The following is a 25,268-nucleotide window of genomic DNA, read 5'->3' as shown; positions in this document are numbered from 1 at the left end:
TGTATCTCTATAGCCCTTGTAAGTTCTCCATTAATTAAAATCCTGGTCGATTGTCTTTGATAAATGCTTGCTATCGCATTCATGAATTTTCCCCCAAACTCCATTTGAGCCATCTGTTGCTTCATGAATTGCCAGTTGACATTATCAAAGGCTTTCTGGGCATCCAAAAACAGTAGGGCCACTGATTTTTCCGTGTGTGTCTCATAGTATTCTAGAATATCCAAGATACTCCTCAGGTTGTTCTTCATTTGTCTTTTAGGCAGGAAACCATTTTGGTCTGGATGAATAAAGTCTATTAAAAACTTCTTCAACCTTTCTGCCAATATAGAGGCAAAAATAGTCCACATTTAGTAATGATATAGGTCTGTAATTTTGAATCTGTGTTAAGTCCATATCTTCTTTCGGTATTAATGTGATATTTGCCTCTGTCCAAGTATCTGGTATTTTAGCATTTAACAATGCTTCATTACAAACATCTTTAAGAAATGTAACAAAAGCTCCCTCAAAAGATTTGTAAAATTCAGCTGGGAGCCCATCCGGACCAGGGGTTTTATCATTCTTTTGTCGCATGATTGCCTCTGTTATTTCCATAGTTGTTACTTCTTGATTCAATAATTTTTGATACTTTTCTGGTAGTTTTGGTAAATCTCCCTTTTGAATGTATTCTTTTACCTTCTCGTCATAATCTTCTCCTTCTGGTATAACCTTGCAAAAAAGTATTCAGCTATTTTCTTAATTTGTGTATTTTGTACCTGTAGTCATCCTTCTCCATCTTTCAGTTTCGAAATCAGTCTCTTCTCTCTTTCTTTGTTTACTTTATATGCTAGCCATCTCCCTGGTTTGTTAGCATTTTCAAAAAAGTTCTGTTTATTCAGTTTCATTTGCTTAGTAAGTTCATTTGTATCCAAGATATTCAATTTGTGCTTTAAAGTATTCATTTGGACCCTAAGATTTCTTTTTGTTGGATCCTCCTGCAGCTCTTGTTCCTGTTTCCTCAGTTCTTCTACTAATGTTGCTCGCTCTTGCTTTTTCTTTTTCTTTATTTTTGCTGAGTAGGTTCTTATCAGTCCCCTGACATAGGCTTTAGCTGTATCCCAGACATTCTTTAAAGAAGTTTCTTCCACTTTGTTTATTTGAAAGAATATTTGCATTTCTTTGCTTATCTCTTCTGTAATTTTTTTATCTTTTAGTAATGCTTTATCTAGACTCCATCTGGGCGTCCTTGCAGCTCCTTTCAGTGATATAAATACAGTATTATGATCTGCCCAGGCATTTGTCTCCATTTCAGCTTCTATCAAATCTGGAACTAAGTCTGGAGTTATCCAAACCATATCAATTCTAGACCATGACCTATGTCTGTTTGAATAAAAAGAATAATTGGCAGCAGTTGGGTTTTTATGCCTCCAGACATCTATCAATCTGAGTTCTTCAATCATATTGGAACAAGACTTTGGAAGCATCCTCCTACCATTTTTTCCCTTACTTTCACTCTTGTGATCGATTTCCTTATTCACAATTGCATTAAAATCACACATTACACACATAGTCTGATAGTCCACTTGTAAGAGTAACGTATGTAGTTTTTGGTAAAAAGTTTCCTGATGGTCATTTGGTGCATATATTGCCACTAAGAGCACCTTTTTAAGTTTAATTGTAATTTCTACCATCAAGATCCTACCATCCTCATCAGAAAGAATATATTTAGGGTCCAATTTTATTTTAACATATAGTGCTAAACCTCTTTTCTTTTACGATGCAGAAGATACGAACAATTTTCCCAGTTTTAAACATTCTAGAAGTTTAACACATTGTTTCTTAATATGTGTTTCTTGTAGACAAATTATTTCTAACTTTTGTTTTTGAAGTTAAGCAAAAAACCTTCTTCTCTTAGATGGTCCATTTAGTCCATTAATATTTAAGGAGAGCAATTCAATTTTCCCTTCCTTTTTTAAGAGCCATATTTAATAAAATTATCTACTTATTCTTTGCCTTTACAGTTCTACTTTTTTTTTCTCCTTTGAGTCCAAAGTCTGTATTTCTTGTTGTGAATCTACCTTCAGTATTTCTCCTTCTTCAGAATGATACGCTGTTGTTTCCATTGCTTCAGCACCTTTTTCTCCTTCTTTAGAGATGACAGGTTCCTCCTCTTCCAACATGGCTCTAAATTTTTCATAGAACTCTTGTGCCTTAAGAACTGAATCCAATTTATATCTTACAGAGTTTCATGTGAAGAATATTCCTTCTGGTATTAGCCACTTAAAGACAATCTCTTTCTTGATCAATTTTGTAGTAAGAAATAGATATTTCTATCGTCCCTCTCTAATCCTCCATGGTATCTGTTTCAGGGTCACCTCCTGACTATCATCTCTCTTTAACGGCTTCTCCCATACGGCCTTCAAAACATTGTCTCTTATGGACCTTAGAGCAAATTTGACATGAACTTCTTTCGGAAGTTTATTTTTTCTGGTATAAGAGGAACTGACCCTAAAAACAAGGTCAATTCCCATACCCATGACCTCATTCTCGATTTCGAAAAGCTCCGCCAATATATCACTTATAAGCTCTTGTAGGTCTTCATTTTTCTCTTCAGGTATATTCTGAAATCTTAAATAGTAACATGCCTTCTCCATCTCTAATGCAGCCGTTGAGTCCCATGCTGACTTATTTGTTTGCTTAATTAAATGTATTTCTTTATCTACTATCTCCAATTTTTCACATACTTGTTGCATTTTTTGTGTATTCTGTTCCACTTTAAGTCGAACATCAGATAGTTGAGTTGTCACCTCTTTAATAGAGTTATCCAATTTGTCATGTTGCTCTTCTTGTTCATTTGATAAGCTTTCCAGCTGTGTTGACATCGCCTCTTGAGATGCTTGCAAAGTTGTTAAAGAGGTTGTTGCAAAGTTGTTAAACCTCTTAGCGCCTGTATCGCCAAGGTCATCATTTGCAACTCATTAAGCTTTTTGCAACATCTTCTGTCTTAGGATAATGAATAGGACTCTGACCAGCTGATGAGGGCTGAGTTTTCCTCATGATGAAAGTTGTTCACCAAAGAAGTTTCAATATAACAGCAGAAAAAAAAAGTAGGGAAGAAGAGAGGAAAAAAGGGAGAAAAAATATAAATTGAATAAAATATTAAAAAGAGAAAAGAAAAAAAAAGAGAAAAAAAAAGAAAAGTAGCTTGCAATAATTCCAATAGCCACCGGGTGGCAGCAAAAGGCTATTTAAAAAAGAATTTAAAAAATGTTGTCAGTATCCAGCTTCTTTTTGGCAGGAGTCCCAGAAAAAATGGAAGCTGGCCAAAAATGGCCACCGGCAAATTATACCCTTCTATAACTTGATTCCCCAGTAGTTATTGTTAAATCTTTCAATTTCAGCTTTCAGTTTCTACTTTAGACTTTCACTCCAATGTTAATCCTCTCTTCATATCATTTGCTACTTAAGACACAAAACACCGTGGGGGGGAATTTCAAAGGGGCTTTTCCTTCTTCTTTATGCCAATTAACAACAGATACAGTTTTTCCACAGGTAATATTGCAAAAAGAAAGTAAAATGCTCAGCAGAAAGTCATCACAGTAGAGAGGAAAACACCACATAACACAGAAATTATCCTGGCAAGTGTCCAGTTAGTCTTGGTATAAGTCCAAACAGCTATCCAAAATGATCACTCTACCTTTTAATCTTCTATCATTTAATTCCACAGTAATTATTCATTTCGCTCTTCGCCCTTAGAGAGATTAGAAGAAAAATCTTTTTCTTCAGCTTCAACTCAGATAAAAGCCTTCAGATTCTCTCCATATCAGTTGCCGCTTAAAAACTTTGGAAGGGCTTTCTCTTTTTTCTTTAAGCCAATTATAAACAGATACAGATTTTCCATGGGTAGTATTGTGAAAAGAAATAAGAATGCTTACAAGCCATCCGATGCTTATCTGGCTAAAATAAGCTAATTAATCCATCAGATGTCGAGAACTGGAAGGAGCTAAAAAAACCCCCCTGTGTTGCCTGGTTGAGAAATGCCTGAATTTTCTCCCAGTGGATATGGGATTGCTGTCCCACACCAACGAGAAGAAAGAATGCCAGGCAATCTGTCTTTGCCCCGACAGGGCTTAGATGAGTCTCCCACAACTCGCTGCCGAGCAATACCAGCGTGATAACAGGAGCTCCATTAATCACAGCCATTTCGTTCCGACGCCATCTTGAATCTCCATCAAGTGTCAGAGTTTCATAGAATTTCTTAGTGCATGTATTCTGTGTACAAGCTTCTAAATGCATACATATTTTCCAATATTGCCAATTTATATTTCCTTCCAGTGTTTTCATCGAGAAGCAAAGATGACAATCATTCTTCTCTTTTGCATACTACCCTGGCCAATGACCAGTTTGTCAGGAGTTTGCTGAGATGTGGTATGATAGCTAAGCATTGCAGAATGGATTCCTGAGTAATCTTATTCCCATAGCTTATCAAGAGTCTTTATTTCCCTGCCTTGTTGATAAGTGCAAGACCAGATAGCTAAGTCTGAGGTCTAGTTTTAGCCAAAAGAATCCCAGTTGCTAACCCTTCAGTGTGTTAAGTTTTCCTCTGGACTGTTGCATGACAGTGGACCTAATGGAGAATAAAGAAATTGCACAGAATCAAATGAACTTTTTATCTGTTCTCTGCAGAAGATGTAGGAAAGAAGTTCTCAAACTTGCTGACAATGAATACATTACTAGACCAGGACAGTGTCCATTTTAGAGTTAACAGAGTTCTATATAGTGCCTTTATAGAAATCCTTAATATGAACACTTTATTTATTTATTTAAAACATTTTTACCCCGTCCAATATGGAAGAACATCTCAGAACGGCTTACAATAATTAAAACAATAACAATTACAGTAATAATACTTACAATAAAACAATAATAATTACAGTGATTGAGACAATAAATAACAAAATGATAAATAGCATTCATAACTAAAAACAAAAATGAAAACAAAATGCAACTGTTGATGTTAAAAACCATTTAAAATCTCTTAATGCTTAAAATGATGGGTGAATGAAAAGGTTCTTACCTGGTGCCAAAAGGAGCATAAAGTCAGTGCCAGGTGAACCTCTCTAGGGAATACTTGCAATGCTCTGTATAATTTTGGTCACTACCCCAAAAAAGGATATTGCAGAATGGGAAGAGGTGCAGAAAAGAGCTACTAAAATGATCAAAGATTTGGAATAACTTTCCTATGAGTAAAGGTTATATCATCTGTGATTAGAGAAAAAATAAGTAAAGGGAATCATGAAAGAGGTATACAAAATTATGCATGGTATGGAGACATTTTCCATCTTTTATAATATTAGAATTCAGGGTCTTCCCATGAAGCTGATCAGTGGGAGATTCAGGACAGTTAAAAGGAAGCTCTTCTTCACTAGCCATAGTTAAACAGTGAAATTCACAGTACTAGTCCTGATAGTTATATGCTCCCTCCAGTAGCAGAGGCAATGTGGCTATGTACACCAGTTGCTGGGGACAAGGACAGGAGAGTGCTTTTGCACTCATATCTTGTTTTGGGTTGGTCACTGTGTGAACAGACTGCTGAACTAGATTGACCTTGGTCTGATCCACCATGACTCTTCTTATATTCCCAAAGATCCCATCACATGAATTTAATGGCATAGTTTATTTATTTATTTATTTATTAAAACATTTTTATGCCGCCCCATTCGCCGAAGCCTCGGGGCGGCTTACAACAAAAAAATTTAAAATAACATTTTAAAATATATACAATAAAATACAAATATACACTATAAAACAAGCCGCCCTGGCCAAATAAAATTCAATAATATTAACATTTAAAATACTGCTTAAATAAAAAGGTCTTCGCCTGGCGCCGAAAAACAAATAACGACGGCGCCAGGCAGACCTCTCTGGGGAGCGCATTCCATAACTTAGGCGCCACCGCTGAGAAAGCCCTCCTCCGAGTAACCACCCTCCTAACTTCTTCCATGGAGGGCTCCCGGAGAAGGGCCTCTCCCGCCGATCTCAGGGGGCGGCTGGGCATATAAGGATGTAAGCGCTCCTTCAGGTAACCAGGACCCAAGCCGTTTAGGGCTTTATAGGTCATAACCAACACCTTGAATTGGGCCCGGACTTCAATGGGAAGCCAGTGAAGCTGACGGAGAACTGGAGTCATGTGAACATAACGTCCAGTCCCCGTCAGCAGCCTGGCAGCTCTATTTTGGACCAATTGAAGTATCCGGACCGTCTTCAAGGGTAGCCCCACGTAGAGCGCGTTGCAGAAGTCCAAACGGGAAGTCACCAACGCATGTGTCACTGTCGCAAGGCAGTCATTCTCCAGATAGGGGCGCAGCTGATGAATTAGCCGAAGCTGGAGGAAAGCACTCCTCGCCACTGCTGTTACCTGAGCTTCCAGTGAAAGCTCTGGGTCGAGGAGCACTCCCAAGCTGCGGACCTTGTCCCTAAGAGGGAGTGCAACCCCATTCAGGACAAGGTTCAATTCACCCATAGTTACCCATTTATGCTCGGTCCATGCAGTCTATCAACCACTTTTCAGAGTGAACACATGGCAAGTATTAGCAGTATCATATGTGAAGTTTTGGTTCTGGTTGTGATGAAGGGTAGACTGGGATTTGCCTCTGTAACTCATTTGGTATAGGATCCATGCACTGCCTTAGTTCTTTAGAAATTTTGGTGAGAAGCTCTTTTGAGTTAACCATTTTATGTCATAATTGGTTGGAATGAGGTAGGCATAGTGATGGAAAGAAAGCTGCATATGCCCCAAACTATGTTTTACCCCTTCTGTGCAGATAACATTTTAGGAAATTTCCATGAAAAGCAGTCCTGCTTTCCCCAAAATCCCACGAAAATTGGTGGGATGGGCTTAAAAAATGAATTGCTTACAAAGTGGTCCCAAGGCATTTGCTTGCTTGCTTGCTTTCTTCCTTCTTCAATAAAGTAAAAGACAACGTGGGTTAGAAATGCTTGTACAAATGCTTCAGGATCAGCTGCTCATCAACATGTGCTATATAAGATGGCTATCCCCACATACCCAGTTGTTTGTTCATATAGTTATTAACTTATTCTTAACGTAACACCTGTTTGCTGTTCAGTTTTTCCCTAATTATCCATAAGGGTTTGAGTAACACCAAACAACTGTCCCTGTCAAATAACACCAAACAACTATCCCTCACCTTGAATGTAGAGATGGTTCAACAGATTGCTGTTCAGCCTGAAATTTAGTTGAGCCCACGCAAATTAAAATACAATATAACATACAATATTTTATAATAGTATTGTGTCGGTATTCTATTGAAAACTTGGCAACACTCTTTGAAAGAATACTTGAAGGGTGGAGGGTGGTGAAGGTGAAGGAATTCTGCTAATGATGTCCAGTGAAGGAAGGGAAACACCTATTTTCCACACTGATGAGGATGAACACAGAGTGTGTTGCTTGCACTGTGTTCTCCATTCATGCTGATCTGCAAGAAAGGTGCTTAACATTTTTATTGGCTAGAATAAACTAAAATAATGTGAGGGAACAGGCACAGATGCTAGATGACTATTTTGCCTTCATGTTCTCCCCAAAGCAGTACGGGGGAGATCTACATGGGGGATCAGATGAGACCGGGGACTTAGGGGCACAGTTTAGAGTCACTCACCTAAAAGTCGAGGGACTCTTCAGGGCACTGGACATTACAAACGTGCCAGGCCCTGACGGGTTACACATGCCCCATGATATCCTGGTTGAGAAATTGAGGAGTTTTGAGATAGACCAATGCACTTTCACCAATGCACTCTTGGTGGCATAGCCAGAAACCTGGCTTCTAGATGGAGAGAGGTATTACGACCTCTCTATACGACTCTGGTGCAGCTGCAACTGGAGTATTGTGTTAAGTTCTGGGCCCCTCATTACAGGAAGAATATAGCCAGGTTAGAGTCAGTGAAGTATAAGTCTACAAGGTTGGTGGCCGGATTGTAGGGGAAGCCATATGAGGCAAGACTGAGGGAACTGGGTCTTTGCAGCCTGGAGAAAAAGAGACTTTGAGGGGATCTGTTGGCGACATATAGGTATGTGAGGGGTTGTCCCACGGAGGTGGGTAAAGACCTGTTCTCCCCTGCAGAGGAGGGCAGAACATGCTCTAACGGAGCCAAACGCAAGAAACCAAGTACAATTTGGATGCCAGGAAATACTTCCTGACAGTTAGGACCCCAAAGGTATGGAATGGGCTTCCACAGGAGGTGGTTGAGGCCCCATCAGTGAGGGTGTTCAAGGAGAGGCTAGACATACACATGGTAGGCATGTTGTGAGCAGAGCCAGCTGGAGCCGGGGTCAGATTAGATGGCCTGAGGGGCCACTTCTGAGTTGCTCTGTTTCTATGTTCTATGTTTATGCTGAATGGACTGAAAATTCTTCTGCTTCTAGGCAATCCATGTAAATCCATGGGGTATGCTAGCTAAGACAATATGGTTCTTTCCCTGTTAGCATACAGTGGTACCTCGGTTAACGAACTGAATTCATTCCATGATTCTGGTCACCACCTGAAATGGTCATGAACCAAGTCAAATTTTCCCATAAGGTTCAATGTAAATAAGGTTAACTGTTCTGAACCATAACGTTATGTTATACATAAAGGATGGCATATAAACGTTTTAAATAAATAAATACGTATTTTTTTTTAAACCACAAAATTATGAGCCATGTCCCCAGGCTGTGGGTCAAGCCATGGTTGCCTTGCCGAGCCCGGAGGTGGACAGGTCAAGGCAGAGTAGGAGCAGGGCCGCGGCTCCTGCGCTTCCGCCACAGCCTTTTCGGGGCAAGTCACTGCCACTGAGTGGCCACCATGCTTCTTTTCCCCCGTGGTGGGGAGAGACAGGAGGCACCCCGCTCGGCTGGCCGTGGCCCTGTCCCTTACCTCTCCTCGCCTCGGCCTGTGGAAAGCAGCCCTTACCTCCCTCCTTGTGGCCTTCTCCTGGCCAGGGGAGCCGTCCCGTGTCTGCCTCTCCAGCCTCCTGCTCCTGCTCCCCTCCTGGAGCCGGGTGAGCACCTGTGAGAGACTGTCCTCCAGCTTGGAAGCGGGTCAGTGGTGAGAAGCTGGAAAGGCCTTGACCAAGGTGAGCATGCCCTCATTGCTCCCCTTCATGGTGGGTGGGGAGAAGGTTATTGTTTGGAGTGTTCATGTGGGGAAGATGGCCACGATCACAGTTGTGTTTGTGCGGGAACATGGCTGCAATTGTGATTGTCACCCGATGCGGAGTTTGTGAACGGAGGCAAAATTTTTGCCAAAATGTCTGTTCATGATCTGATTTGGTCATGAATTGAGGCATTCATAAACCGAGGAACCACTGTACTTGCTGGTCAGCAGAGAAACAGAGCATGAGATTGTGCTAATAATGGGAAAGTGCCATAAGAATTTGGATTGGCAGATTGTCCACTCTGGCTCTTTATGGAATGACCTGCTGAAAGTAGTGCACCTGGCACCATCTTTACAATCTTCAGCACCAGGCAAGAACAGTCCTCTTCTCCAGACATTTTAAAGAATGATTTTATATTTGGATGATATTCATTCTTTTTTTTAGCTTTAATATATTTTAACATTGATATCTGACCATGGCTGCATATACCTGTTTTATTGTTAGTTGTTTTTATTATTGTTATTTTATGTAATATCCTTATTTTATGTAATATTGTAATCCACTTAGAGAATCTTTGAACTAGTATAGTGGGATATAAGTTGAAACAACAACAAGAAGAAGCACCCTCTTATACAAGCACCCTCTTACTTGCCTGTAAAATCCTTAACTCTGCTTGTGCCAGGACATGATATTTAACACACTCAGTGAATGTATGAACAGGTCTTCTAGGGTGCGGGATACACTAAAAAGTGCATTATGGACACACTTTGACTTGGAAAGGAAAATACCCAAGTAAGAAGCATCAGAGGCATGGCCATTATAGTGCACACAATGTGGTGTTTCCAGATAAGTACTCTCTTCTCATTACAGGCTTGTTGAGTATTCTAAGTCCAGTTTGTTCTGGTCTCTTGGTACCTATTACCTATTTCATGTAACAGGAAACCATTTTGATAGTGTTATATATTTTACCAATGTATTTAGCCATATGTCAAGAAATTAATAGTTGATTTCTTTCCATCAAGCTTTCCACAGAAGCACTGTTTGAGCTACTATCTATTATTGTGTCTTTCTTACTATAGATGGACCCTACTTGAAAGATTCTGCCAACATAAAGAGCCTTGCAGCTTCTTCTATCATTACACTGTATTTCACAGACATGGGTCAGCAGGTCACCTGGACCACAGTAAGTATGATGTTTCTGTTTGGCTGCTGTAAAATGGTCAAGGAGTCCTATTTCCCAGTTTGCTTTTTCATAGAAATGTGAAGGAACTCTCTCAAAGTGTTTTCAGGAATCCATTGCTGAAGTTAGATGCCAACTTTTGCTTTGGATTTTCTAGTACTGTAGAAGAGGGCAACTTATGGCTCTCTAGCTCCTGTCATTCCTCACTACTGGCTATGCTGGTTTAATCTGAAGAGAGTTGGGAAACCTAAGTTGCTTACAGCAGAATTCTGTCCACTAGTGGCTACTATCAATGAGCTGGAGTGTTAGTGTAAGCCCATGCAATGATGATACAACTGTAGGCTCCCTATAAAGTGCTGCCCTCATATGAAATGGTCTTAGAAGCTTTGCCACATGGAAATGCTTCATATGATTGGTTACTTGAAATGATACATATTGATATGCCAACTCAGTGCTAGCCATTGTGTGGGATGAATGTAAGAGACGTTTACAGTTGTTACATGCTACAGATATACTAAGTTCCTTTCCAGCCATGTTCCTGCCACACTGAGCACCAAGCAAAGATACATTTTCCTTGATTGCATGCACGGCTGTCATGCTGAAACTGAGAAATAAAGCTGCCATTAGCTGTTCCAATGTCCAGAGAAATCAGTATTCAACCATTTTTTCAGGTTCATCTGTCTCATGTGTCTATGTGGTATAATAACCTGGAAAAGAAAAGAAATGAACCACTTTTCCAGTTCACATAAGTTTCCTACTCTAATCACCAGGAGATGATTTTTAATTATTGCATGTACTCAAAGTTGCCACCAACAGTAGCATCAACTAACACTGTAGCAGTCCAAAGAAAACAGAATAAAAGAAAAATGAAGAATGGGCCATCATGGATCACTTAATCATAATCTTTCTGACAACTCAGAACTCAGAAGAGGTCCTTAATATAACCAAAAATTCTGAGTCACCACCATCAATGCAAGGTGAGTTCTTGAAAATAATGACTGAGGCAGATGACACTTATATTCTGAAGATTATCTCTGGTATTTATGGAATTGCGAATTAAGAAAACCATTTTCTCCTTTTCTGTTTCTGCCATGTATACAAGTACATTGTGTTTAAGTTAGGTCTGGTGCCATCATATTTTAATTTCATTGGTCAGGAAACTGAATATATTAGATAATATACTTTCCTGCTGTTTCCCCCATTGTTGCTACTCTCTTTTTATCTGTTCTTTCAGTGTACTCTTTTCCTCCCCTAACCAATGTCAAGTAGCAAATTTTAATTATATTTTGCCCTAGCCAATGTAGTAAGATGGCTGTGCCTAACTGATACCAATGCCTTCATGGATCACTGCCTTGTCGTGGTGAAGGGGCTTGCATAGAGCAGTAAAGCTATGAGCTATGCCATGCAGGGGCACCCAAGACAGACAGGTCATAGGAGAGAGCTCTGACAAAACGTGATCCACTGGAGAAGGAAATGGCAGCCCACTCCAGTATCTTTGCCATGAAAACCCCATGGACAGTGCCAAAAGGCTAAGAGATATGATGCCGGAAGATGAGCCCCTCAAGTGAGGTGTTCAGTGTGCTATTGGGGAAGAGCAGAGGGCTAGTACTAGTAGTGCCAGAAATAATGAATCGACCGGGTCAAAGCCAAAAGGACTCTCAGTTGTGGATGTATCTGGTGGTGAAAGGAAAGTCCAATGTTGCAAAGAACAATACTGCATAGGAACCTGGAATGTAAGATCTATGAATTGAGTTAAGCTGGATGTGGTCAAACTTGAGATGACAAGACTGAACATCAACATCTGAGGAATCAGTGAACTAAAATGGACAGGAATGGGTGAATCTAATTCAGATGACCATCAGGTATGCTACTGCAGGCAAGAATCCCTCAGAAGAAATGGAGTAGCCTTCATAGTCAATAAAAAAGTAGGAAAATCAGTACTGGGATTCAATCTCCAAAGTGACAGAATGAACTCAGTTCGAATCCAAGGCAAACTATTCAACATCACAGTAGTCCAAGTCTACGCTCCAACTACTGATGCTGAACAGGATAAAGCTGACCGGTTCTATGAAACCCTACAACACCTTCTAGAATTAACACCAAAACATGATGTCCTTACCATCATGGGGGATTGGAATCCAAAAGATAACTGGAATAACAGGCAAGTTTGGCCTTGGAGTACAAGATGAAGCAGGACACAGGCTGGTAGAATTTTGTCAAGAGAATACGATGGTGATAGCAAACACTCTTTTCCAACAACCCAAGAGATGACTCTACACATGAACATCACCAGTCGGTCAGCACAGAAATCAGATTGACTATGTGCTCTGTAGCCAAAGACAGAGAAACTGTATACAGTCAGTAAAAACAAGACCAGGAGCTGACTGTGGCTCAGACCATGAGCTTCTGGTTGCAAAATTTAGGGTTCAATCGAAGAAAGTGGGGAAAAGCACTAGGTCACTCAGGTATGACCTAAATCATATCCCTGATGAATATACAGTGGAGGTGACAAATAGATTTAAAGGATTAGATCTGGTAGACAGAGTGCCTGAAGAACTATGGATGGAGGTTCACAACATTGTACAAGAGGTAGCAAATAAAACCATCCCAAAGAAAAAGAAATGCAAGAAAGCAAAATGGCTGTCTGAGGAAGGTGGGTGTGGGCTTGGGTGGACTCCGGGAGATGGGGGAGGACAGGATAGCCTGGAGGAATGTTGTCCATGGGGTCGTGATGGGTCAGACACAATTTTGCAACTGAACAACAAAAATTGATACAAAAGTTTCTCAATGGCATGCTAGCTGCTTTCACCCCCAGATAAAGCGGTAGTCTGCAATATTAATCCAACAATTTTCCCTCAGAACTAGAGCTCTGCTAGAACCCATCAAGGCTCCTCCCAGCTAACAGCAGCCAGGGTGGGATGGATTTGATGGGAAAGGGAGGAGTAAGACTCCTAAAACTATAGTTCTCATATTTTTATTTATTCAGGGATAAAATTGACACTCTGCCAATGCTGCTTGGCTAAAAATTTTGTAAGAAGATGTCTGCAAAAGAAAGTGAAAAATTGCAGATGAGCACCTTGTCTTTAAAGACAAATGGACTATTGAATACTTTGTTATAAACAAGGATAAATCAGTTTGCCTGATATGCCTTGAAATTTGTCTCAGTGTTAAAGAAGTACATTGTTACAAGGCACTTTGAATCCAGTCACAAGAGCTACTCAATATATCAAGGAGAGGTGTGAGTGAACAGGATAAATTATCTTAAAAAGTCAATGTTTTTGCAGCACGTTTTAGAAAGCATGTTGAGAAGAACCTGTGGACAGTGAGGGCCAGCTAGCATGTTGCTGAATATTGCTTAGCTGAGAGTGGCAGGCCATTCACTGATGGTGAATTTGTTAAGAAATGCATGGTTAAAGTAATGGAGGAACTGTGCCCTGATAAGGTATCTTGTGCTAGTTTCCTGTGTCAGTTTTCTGTAATTACAGTCACCAGGCATGTTGAAGAACTAGAAGAAGAGCTGCCATGTCACTGATTGTCAAGACAAAATGTTTTGATTTTTTCCTTTGGTATTAGATGAGAGCTATGACATTGTAGACACTGCTCAACTACTAATATTTATCAGGGGGAAAGATTCCAACTTCAGAATTACAGAAGAATTGTGTGCACTGCAGAGTTTGAAAGACACTACAACTGCATAAAACATATTCTTGAAGGTGTGTGAATCAGAAGAAAACTTTGATCTGAGTTGGGATAAGTTGAAAAGCATCACAACTGATAGTGCAAGAGGTGTGATGGGAAGTAAAACTGGTGTAGTTTCAAGAATCAATGAAGAGATAGTGAAATTAAGCGGCACATTTTCCATGCAATTTCACTGCATCATCCATCAGTAAGCCTTGTGTACGTAGTAAGATACTTCAGTGGGAAAGTGTGATGCATACTGTTGTATTCAGCATTAGCCATCAAGTGTCATGGCTTACTCATCACCAGTTTCAAAATTATCTCTCAGAGATAGATGAAGTCAGGTGGTTTAGCAGAGGCAAAGTACTCAAACATTTTTTTCAGTCTTCTTCATGAAGTTGATGTCTTTGTCAAGGAGAAGGAAAACGGTCAAGTACTTTCTGACCCTGCATGGATTTTTTATTTGGCTTTCTTAACTGATATCACAGAACATCTGAATGCATTGAATCTAAGGTTGCAGGGAAAAGGAAAGCTTGTGTGTGACATGTATTCTGAAATGAAAGCTTTTGAAGCAAAACTAGATATTTTTGTGATGCAAGTTAGTGAAAGTAACTTTTCAAACGTCTCATCCTGCAATGACCTAAAATTTGAGTATGGGAATTTACAATTCAATGTTGGAAGGACACATCAAAGCACTGAACTTAAGGCTGGTGGAATTCAAAATCAGATTCACTGATTGCCATAAGCATGGAAAGGAAATTAGAATGTTTCAGAGTTCATTGGAAGTAAGGTCAGAAGTTGCAAGTAATATTTTTCAGATGGAACTAGTTGATTTGCAAGCCAGTGATAATCTCAGAGACATTTACAAAGAAAATAGTCATTAGATTGTTATTGTGATCTACCTGATATATTTATCACCCTAAAGAAATTTGCTACAGGCATGTTCACAATCTTTAGTATCACATAAATCTGTGAACAAATGTTTTCCAAGATTAAAATGGTTAAATCCGAGTGTAGATCAAGACTTTCAGATGAACATCTACATGACATTTTAAGGGTGACTGTCACAAACCTTGACTTGGCTAACAGGAAATGCCTTGGCTGACAATAATGCATTGGCTAACAGAAAACAGCCACAAAAATTACACTAATTAGATAAAAGGATTCCACAGTAAAATATTTTTCCAAAATGGATTGCATTCAAGCTAACATTTCTTCATTATCTCTGAATGTTTACTTTTGATCTAAATTGGTAGGTTAATTTTGTTACATTTTGATTTAAGATGTGGCTTGTTTAGGCATTGGGCAGTCTAATGCGGCCTTCACATCCAGAAGGTTGGGGATCACTGATTTAGTGAAAGGAAGACATCTCTCTCCCTTCTGTCACCCATTCAAATTAGTTCATGGCCCAAGCAGGTGGCTCACTGGGATTCTAACCCAGAAGTTGAATTAAGAATTTATGGTAGTTATTTATTGTTTGTTTATTCATTACAGAGGTTATAATGGCTTCACCATGTCAAAAGATACCAGAGTGTTGAAAAACAGGTTAAAGTACAAAAAATTACAAGAAAAAACAGTGGCAGGAATTTGGTCATTAATCAAGAAAAGCTGGCCTCAAGAGAAAAATTTTCAGCAAACACAAACAACAAAGTCATGCAGATGTGTGGCTGATTGTGGCTGGAAGGGCACTGTAGAGCATACATTCATCTAACTGTTGACATATCAGTAAACCTTCGAACAGTAGGTGTCCTTGATTATGCAATTCCTTACACTTAACTGGTAAATCTGCTGTCTCTGACTATTGGTTTATTGCACTTCATTCTGGATTTTGCTGAAAAGATTCAGACAACTATAATGTTTGCCCAGGAATGTAACTCTTACTTTTCTTATCCCAAATCCAGGGAGGGGTGGGGGAGCCAGAATCCTTACTCAAGCAATCTGTTTACTAGAACCAACCAAAATGCCACAAAAGATTGTATAAGCTTTCAAGTTCTCCAGAAATCCTTTATAGGCTAGATTGTGTAAGAGGGTGGGGCTGAGGTAAGAAACAGATGGCTTACATTTTGAACAGCTCTGTTTCTTTCCCCTTCTCTTGCCTTTTACATCACCTAGATCCCATTTTCTTACACAGGGACCTCTATCAAAGTATTTATGCAAAACACATAAATACAAAACTCTGTTCTTCCTTGCAATTGAGGGCAGGACAGGGCAAAGCTCAAGGAATGAGGCTTCAGGTTGGTCAGGAAGTACTTCCTGATGGTTACGACCCCTAGGATATGGAATGGGCTTCTAAGGGAGGTGGTTGAGGCCCCATCAGTGATGGTGTTCAAGGAAAGATTGTACAACCACATGTTGGGGATTGCATGAGTGGAGATGGCTGGAGCAGGGGGTCAGACTAGATGGCCTGGGAAGCCTCTTCTGACTCACTTTGTTTCTGTTTCTAAATTTACCTCTGTTGGGCCCATGCTAATGCATATAGCAATTTCTTATTGCCTTGAAAGTGTGATCTTATGTCACACACAAATGCAATTGCAGGAGAAATAGGAAGAGATTGAAAAGTTCTGAAAAGGTGACGTGTGTAGGGGAAATGGCCCTTTAAAAACAGTGTTTTGTTGTTTTTCAAACAGTCTTGTAAACAGAAAGAGATTTTTTTCCTCTTGCAAAGGAGCAAACAAGCAGAGATTTTTTTAAAGAAAAAAAAATGGACAGTTTCTCCTGCCCCCTCATGAAAAATCACAGAGAAGGGGACAGGTATAGTTCAGGGGAAGACTGAGATGCTGCCAGTGCCCTCCCACCTCCACTAGGTTGAAACTAGCAGTACTCCTATCCCCCTCAAACAAAAAGCAATCCATGAAAGCAGGTGCAACCCCTGTCCCATGTTGGCTTTCCAAGAGTAAGTGCTATTAAATCAATGATTTATTTCTGAGTATCATTTATTTATTATATTTATATCCCACTTTTTCATACAATGAACTTTTAGTGGCTTACATCATTCTCCTCCTGCTCTCAATCTTTTCCTCTCAACAACCCTGTGAGGTAGGTTGGGTTGAGAATCTGTGACTGGCCCACGAACACTCAGTTGGCTCTGTGGCTGAATGGGGACCAGTCTCAGTCCTGTGCCCTTAACCACTACACCACACTGGATCTCAAACATTTAGCTTGTTTTCAGCTAGTTTTTTATTTATTCTAAGAGGAGGGGAGGCTAGAAACAGCATTGTATTTACTCTCCAGTTTACTGGTAAGTTAGAAAGAGAGAGAGAATCCATGTTTGGGGAAAACAGGACAAGGAGGCAGGAAAGCCACCAAAGGGTTTTTTGGGTTTTTTGGAGCCACTGGTTTGTCTGAAGCCCTGAGGTTGAAGTCTTCTCACTAACCCCAGCTATTAAAGCAATGTTTCCTGGCTCTGGAACCTCAGTTTAGCATTGAGATACATGCACAGACAGACACACATAGATACGCACAGACAGACAGACAGACAGACAGACACGCATGGTGGGGGAAGCAACAACACATTTTAAAAATCATGATAGAACTGTTCTGAAGAAATCTGGCTAAAAGTATGAGGTGTTTGGGGTGAACATCATTTGACATGCAACACCGGTAAAAATGCTTAGTGTTGGTCTAGCCCTAGTTTTTGGTGAAGAGTTCTAGAGAAATTGAAAGCTTGCTCAAATTGTTATTTGTCCTAATGAAGGTGTTATCTGACTATGGATTGTGGATTTCTCCTCCCCAGTCCCAAGATCTTAGATCTTTTTTTAAACTGAAGGGCTAGGGTGGCTATCTTTGGTCGCTGAGTAAACAACAACGATAATCACTCAGGACAGTTTTTTTAACTTCCACCTCCTTATACTTCCAGGTGTTCCTTACTGAATATACTGGCCCTCTTCTAATCTATCTGCTCTTTTACCTTCGTTTTTCAAGTATTTATGATGCAAAGGAGAGTGCAAGAAGTTTACGTCATCCTGTAGTTCAGTGAGTAACAGTAGTCTGCATTCATTGATACTGTTGACGATCCCCTTTTAGGGAGAAGACAAATTTAACTTTATCTCAAGTTTAAATCCTGCAATAAAACCCTAACTAATACTGCTTCTGGGGTGACTTGATAACCCCAGGAAAAAGTGTCTGAGGCAAAAACAAACAAACAAACAAAAAGTAAAAAAACCTTTGTTCTGGCTGAAATTTTTCATTGAGGAGTTTCAGTCATCATAAGAATGTTTTTCAGTTATCAGCAAGCAGCGGCAATTAATATGTTAATTTTTTTCTGAGGTTATGCAAACCAAGAAAATCTGCATAATATTAGCAGGCCCCTTTCTTTGCAAGACAATGGTTTTGGACAACTAACTTTAAAATAATCACAGCATGGCTTTTCCTCAGTAGATTTTCATTCTGTTTGTTGGAGGTTTTAGCTCAGAATCTTAGCTTTAAAATTAGGCCAATTTTATCTGAATTATTTGGGATCACAAAATTGACCCTCCCAGTTATTTCTATGGAGCTTCTAATTTGACTTTGACACTGCAGCCATTTTTCTTTTAAATTTTAAAAACAGCACAATGAAAAGATAGCAAGTTGAAATTACGTCAGACACTTTGTGACAATATGGTAAAAGAATGAGTCAGTTGAATTACAGAACAGAATGTATGCTGGTGGTATAAAGTCATCTGATAATGCAGAATGAAGGGGACTGGAAGTGGTTTGGACATATCTTCACAGACCTGAAAACCCAGCCTACTGGGCTTTCTTCTGGCCTAAAGTAAGCTCTGATTAAAAATCCAGGTTCTCTCCATGCTGGGCATGTTTGGCACCTATTGGCTAGTGCCTGTGATGTCATCAACAAACCTCTCCAACCCAGGGTGGTTTGGTAACTTTTAAACTTTTAAAACCATGGTGTGTGCATGCATTTGTAAAATAAATGATGTGCATCTAAACATGCATGTGTCTGTTCATTACAATCCTCCAAACCCCCTTACAAATACCATGAAATATGAGGAGAGGAACAAAACTGGGTATTTAACATGCAAGACAGACATGTGTACAAGGAAAGTTGCAAGGTTAGGTTTTTCATAAGAGGTATTTCCTATTTGGCTTAACTGCTGATGGACAATTTTTGCAGATTGTTTTTAATTATGTCAAAAATGGGCAGCCTCATTATCATGTAGCTCATGTGCTAAAACATAGAGTGTAAATGATCTCAGTGTTCTGACAGATGGTGTCATCATTCCTGCTCTGAAAATGTCCTGGAGTAGTGTTACCCTACATTCCAAATGCATTACATCAGTGAGAAAGAAATGAGTGAAGGAAACAAAGAAATATGCTGCTGCTCTTCCAGCCTAGTCTGGCTCTCTAGAAGCACTCTTTCCTGTTTGAAGAGTGCCATGAGAACACTATACATGTAGTGTCTAGTTGGAGGTGTCGGAACAGAAAATCTATTTCCTGCTACTCCAAATAGCTCTGGAATGTTGATCTTTGATAAGAATACTAACATTTTAGTACCTCTCTGAATCAGTCACGATGTGAGTGAATGCAGGATCATTTGGGCAAAAGGCTGAATGCCCACAGGCCACATGTAGCACCATTTTGTCATGGAGACCCCTTCAGGAGTGCTTTTGAAATTTATGGAGTTGCTAGGCTTGCCATTGTGATATGGTCCCTTGTACTGAAATCAACCCTTGTACTGGGGCATTGAATTTCCTTGAGCACAAGAGCTAAATTCTATTGTTGTAAGGTTCTCAGGTGCCACATTCCATTTGTGGATGGGACAAAAAGCAAAAGGAACAGGGCTCCAAATATCTGCTTGTTGAACCCCTTACTGCCTACCACTAAACCATAGGAAGGGAATTTTAACCTCTTCAAATGGGGAAAAGCTTCCATGAAAGTCAGAAAAACACCAAAAGAATCCATTGTTGGGTCAAGGGGGGTGGAGCCAAGAGAAGCAGACTGAACCATCCTGGCCACCCTAGAGAGCTGGACTGAGATCCCAAGTGGGATGGCTTTGGTTCATGAATCTCCTTTCCCCAACTTATAGGGGTTTCTGCAGCTTTACAGTGATCTGTAAGACTGGGATGCTCTGTACTTTAGTAAATGAACTGTACAAATCTCAGTAGCTGTGTGCAGGCCTCATGGTCTTTCTTATTTTGGAAGTGTATGCTTGTGGTGGGCAGGGGGAATGTTGGTCTTTGAAATGTAGTATGAAGCTTGGAAATGGACAAGTGAGTGGCAAGTGTTGTGTCGTTTGTATCCAGATCAAGGATGTGAAGAACATCCTTGAAAATGCATGCCAACATTACTGAAAATGTGGTAGTTTACATCAAGTTCTTAGACCAAGAACCAAGCAAGAACCTCCCTATCACAGTACCTATGTGTGACACAGAAGCACTGCCAGTTCTCATATGCAGTGTCGCCATGTAAATGTTGCTGTTCCCTCTGAACTAGGCTGAGGAGTTTTTTAATTTTTATTTTCTTAACATATACAAATACATAGAAAAATGTAGAATAAAAAAACTAGTATATACAAAACAAACTAAAGTGAACAAGATAAACAAAATAGATGAGATTGCCAAGAGCATTTTAAACAAATACAGCTAATATTACAACCCCACAAACTGACTTTCTTTCTATCTTCCCACTCTTTATGAGAATTTACCAAAAAGAAATAATTATTCTATACATCAACAGATACTGCTTTCTGTTTTCTTTTCCTAACTCCCCTGAACTTCCATTAATCATGCTAAGCACAATAAAATTTCCATTTATCATTGAATTCTTCTAACGGTCTTCTATTTATGTAATCAGTTAGCTTTTCCATCACTGCATGTTCTGCTAATCTGTTTCTCTGTTCCTCAATAGTTGGGGGCTCTGGTGATTTCGATTTAGAAGCTATTGCAATTCTTGTTGCTGTAGTCATATACTTAAATAAGGGTCTCTGGGACGATATTCAAAAACATGTTCTTGGGACTCATAGGAAACTTAATTTTGAAGATTTTCTGCATGGATCTATTTTCAAAATTTTTGTGTTATTTTACATATCCACCACACGTGATAGAAAGTTCTGTCCACCTTGTTGCATTTCTGACATGTTCTGTTATAATACTTATTTATTTCTCCAATATATTTTGGGGTAATATACCACGGATAAAACATCTTGTACCAATTTTCTCTTAATGCTTGACTGGCAGTAAATTTAATATCTTTCTTTCAAAAAGCTTCCCACTGATAGGCTAACGAGTTTTGTGCCTTCTGCTTCAGCAAGAATGGGTAGGTCAACAGATACTCTAGGAGTAATGGTATGTGCCATTTCGCCTCCAGCAATCTCACATGTTTTGAAACATATTCTCTGTGTTTCTGTTGATATCATTTGAAAAACTCTGTGGTATATTTCCTCTATAGACCTATTGAAAAGGGAAATGTATTTGGATACCCTATGATGGATGCATGGATGGAATAGCAAGTAGCTGCGTTTCCTGAAAATTATTTAATCTTGAAATTGTATATTTTTCATATGGGCAAAGCATTGAGTAAAAAGCAACACAAATTAAATTGTTTCTTCCATCCATGTCTTTTAACTAGTCTCTAAAGAAACAAAACAAAGCTGTTAAATATAGCTGCAATAAATGGGCATTGTGACTTATGCTTCACTTCCATTTTGTTTTTTAAGTTCATCCATCATGAGCTAAAAGCCTGCAGAAATGATCAAGAGAGACACTTTCAGAACTCTCAATTGCCATGCCCCACTATGTTTTCTGCATGTAATTTTGCTACCTATAGCAATTCATAGCTCGAGTTATTGATTAGGCTGGCCTTCCCCAACCTGGTTTCCTCCTGATGTTTCAGCTTTCAGTTCCTATCAGCCCTACTCAACATGGTGAGTGGTCAACGTGGTTAGAGAACACCTGGAGGGTGTTTGGGGAAGCCTGTCCCAAACATTGTTTTTCATCATCAACGGACCACTCCATTAAACAGTAAAAGATATGGGAGTGCCACAGATACCAATGGGGCTTCATAAATAGGTAACAAAAACTTCCATCCAATGGGCATTAGTTTTATATTTAGCCTACTTCAGGAGTCCCCAGCTTTTTTGGACTCATGGACAGTTTTGGAACTTTGATACACTTCTCTGGGCACTCCCACACAATAGATGTGGCTTATTCCATAGAGATTGCTAAGGGATCTGACTTGTCAAAGGAGAATTTGAAAGGGGTGTGTGGGAGGGAGGGTGAGGGGGGAGAAACAGTGAAGGTATTGGCTCGGATCAGAAACTTCAAAGGGAATGGGTGGGGAGAGAAATCATGAAGATGGATGCTGAGAGGGAGGGGAAACAGCATGGAAAGAAAGAGCAAGGCTAGAGGCTAGGAGGAGGAGAAACACTGAACAAAAGTGAGGAGGACAGGCCATGTTGGAGACTGTCATTCTTAGTGTCCATTGGAGCCACTGAGCTTGGAGGATCCCAGCCCTACAGATGTTGCTTTACTGCAGTTGCATGAGGGAAGCCCAGGTATCACTATGGAGTTCTCAGCATCCCCTCCAAAGTGCTCCTTATGTGGGAAACATTATGTGGGAAACATTAACAGCTAACACAGCGTAAAGAGTCTTTTGAGGTGTACATGCTATATTCTGCGCAACTTTGCTTTGCAGATTACATCCAAAGTGACTTTTCAGTTCTCACTGCACTCTCATTCTGCAATGAAAGCAAAAGGAGTGGATGGTTCCTTTTGGGAACACGGCAGTCTGACATATTTTTGTCCACTAGATCTATGTGCCCTTGCATGAGTCAATGTCTTCACATTTTTCATTTCATTTACATTTACAAATGGACCACAGAATTCATAAATAAATTTAGAGGAGTAGTGGGCAATTTCCTTCAATGGCAGAAGCAGCCAGGGAGACCAGGAGGGACAGCAAGGCAGTTATGATTTCTGCCTCCCAGCTTCTTCTGCCTGAAGCAACTGTCTTCAGTCTGCCTAATGGAAGGGTCAGTGCCCATAATTCCCACACTGCAAACTGTGGTAGCTGGTTCAAGGCTTACTAAGGACCTTTGATATGATGCTACAGTAGCCAAGATATAAACATGGCTGCATCAAAAGTGGCAGTGTCACTGTTGTCTTCTTTACTTCTTTCTCTTTGTCATTTCTACAGTTTGGCCTGCATCTGTCATTGTTTACATTATATCAGACATCTTCTGGAGACACTCTTTGTGCATAAGATTTCAGAAGGTCATACTCCCCTGAAAAATATGATCAAGGTGATTTTCATATGTAACATGTTACACAATAGAATTGAATGAGAAAAAGGCAAAGAATATATTATTAATTTGTTCATTGCTTTTGTACCATTTTATCCTTCTAACAACCATGTCAGGTAGGTTAATCTGAGAGACTGACTGGTCCAAGGTAATCCACTGAACTTCATGAGTATCATAAGCCATCTTAAGAAATTTGGTATTGGGGATCAAGCTTATAAGTATTGCAGTAGATCTAGAATCTGTTTTTTATGACTGGAAAGACCACTCACAGAAGATGACTCTGCCTGATTTTCAGGGATTCCCCCTACACGAAGGCTCACCCCTTTCATCAGGGTCCCCAGCCCTTTGTGTAGCATGTTTAGGGAGCTAGAAGGATGGAATGGAGAAGTCTACACTCCCATCCCAGTGGTGCACACCTAAATCTGGGCCCAACCCAGTATGTATGTATGTATATATGTATGTATGTATAAATAAATAAATAGGGACCTGGGTCTCCTTAATCCTAGTCTACACCATACTTGCTTGGTTTTTAAAAGGCAACTTAGTTGAAAACATCATACAACATGCTGAACATATGTGACACTTCAGTCCCACGGGAGGCAAATAAATGCTTGACAGAACTATGGTACAGGTTCATCTTGCCAGATTAACCTCAGACGATTAAGATTCTCTTAAAAGTCATTTCATTACACTGCATTACACTGCAGTTCTGCATTACACTGAGGTATTCAAGAGGTATTAAATAACAAGTGAAGTAAATGTCATCAGCACTGCTGGTGAATCTTCTGAAGAGGTACAGCATTTGTATTTCAGTTTTAGCAATGATCTTTAAACCAGGGAAAGGATAGAAGACTGAGTGAACCGGGGGTGGAAGTCAAGGAGAGCAATGTGGGCAATTTTAAGCAGCTGCTAAGGGCAATTTTTTAATGGGCAGACTGATGTTCTGGGATATGTAATTAATCCAAAGAAACTTGAGGGCCAAAATATGGGCAGCAACCACATTTTTTTCACCAAATTTTTAAAAATTCTTTTTTTTAAATGGAAGATCACCAATCTGCCCAGATTCCTTTTCCTGATGTCCACTGTGCAATGAAAGCATCCCCCTTCTCATACGTCTCAAGCAGGGAAATACTAAGATTGCTAGAAAGATTGCTTTGAAACTGCATCTGCTGTCAGCCCACTGCCTGACCCACTCAATGTAAGAAAGGCTGAAGGGTTCCCCACAATAATGTCAAGTTATTTAAATGGCAACCTGGGATAAATTCACCTTGTAAGTACTTCTTTGTAGCAGACAAAGCTGAAGTGTCCTTTGATTCAAAAAGTAAGTGCCAAATATAAAGCAAGAGCCCTGGTAAAGGCCTTCCCTGACTGGAAGCCAGACTCATCAGTTGTAACACCACCTTCTCTGCTTGCCTTCCAGAAATCATCTATTTCTAAAGAACTGGAAGAGTTTAAGGGAAGTTCAAAAATATAATATTCAGGCAGTAGCTGTCTGACCTGTGTCTGAAGTCTTGGGACCAATCCACTTCAGACTGCTTTGAACCATGTCATTTAAGGCTGAGAGGTGGTCTAAATATTTTTTAAAAATAGGTTATTTGCTTTGGACTTGCCCCTCATTTGAGGAATTTGCATACCTGTAGTATTAAAGACATGTTTTCCTGTTGTGCCAAGTAATTTGGAGATAGTCATTTGTTCTGATATTATATCCAGTCTATTTTTATTATAGGGCTGTACATTTTATTGGGGATTCACTTCTTGGATTGCTTACTACATCAATCATCCACAGTACACTCCTCCATGTAAGTAGAACAAGTGGCTGAACTGAAATTTACAGCTGGAACTTTTTAGCACAATCACAGCAGTGTTGATGGGGATGAAGGGGAGGAGGAAAAGAAGCCCTCAAACTTAGGTGGGCTGTCACCATTTTCAAACTTTCCAGGATGGGGGACTTACTTTTTGAGAAATAAGCAACAGAGGCATCTCCCCCTCCCCCACAACACGCATTTTGAAACAGTTTTAATTTTGCATTTCTCCTCTGATCCAGATTGG

The 25,268-nt window shown here is 39.8% G+C and overlaps 1 protein-coding gene across 9 annotated transcripts in view; it reads left to right on the top strand.

The window, feature by feature from the left end:
* The window catches only part of TECRL (trans-2,3-enoyl-CoA reductase like), a 63,670-nt gene that overhangs the window by 18,736 nt on the left and 19,666 nt on the right, over positions 1-25,268 (top strand). For all 9 annotated transcript variants that reach the window (XR_006416811.1, XR_006416808.1, XR_006416809.1 and 6 more), the window contains 4 exons: positions 10,206-10,309; positions 17,841-17,956; positions 23,114-23,219; positions 24,946-25,018. Coding sequence is in view for 6 of the 9 variants with exons in the window: in XM_044452108.1 (XP_044308043.1) it covers positions 10,206-10,309; positions 17,841-17,956; positions 23,114-23,219; positions 24,946-25,018 (399 nt within the window). In the remaining 3 variants the exon portion in view is untranslated. The remainder of the gene's footprint in view (positions 1-10,205; positions 10,310-17,840; positions 17,957-23,113; positions 23,220-24,945; positions 25,019-25,268) is intronic.

This window comes from Varanus komodoensis, unplaced genomic scaffold, assembly GCF_004798865.1.
Source record: "Varanus komodoensis strain SLA01 unplaced genomic scaffold, ASM479886v1 scaffold10, whole genome shotgun sequence".
Taxonomy (NCBI): Eukaryota; Metazoa; Chordata; class Lepidosauria; order Squamata; family Varanidae; genus Varanus; species Varanus komodoensis.
This window is presented reverse-complemented; position numbering and strand designations above follow the sequence as displayed.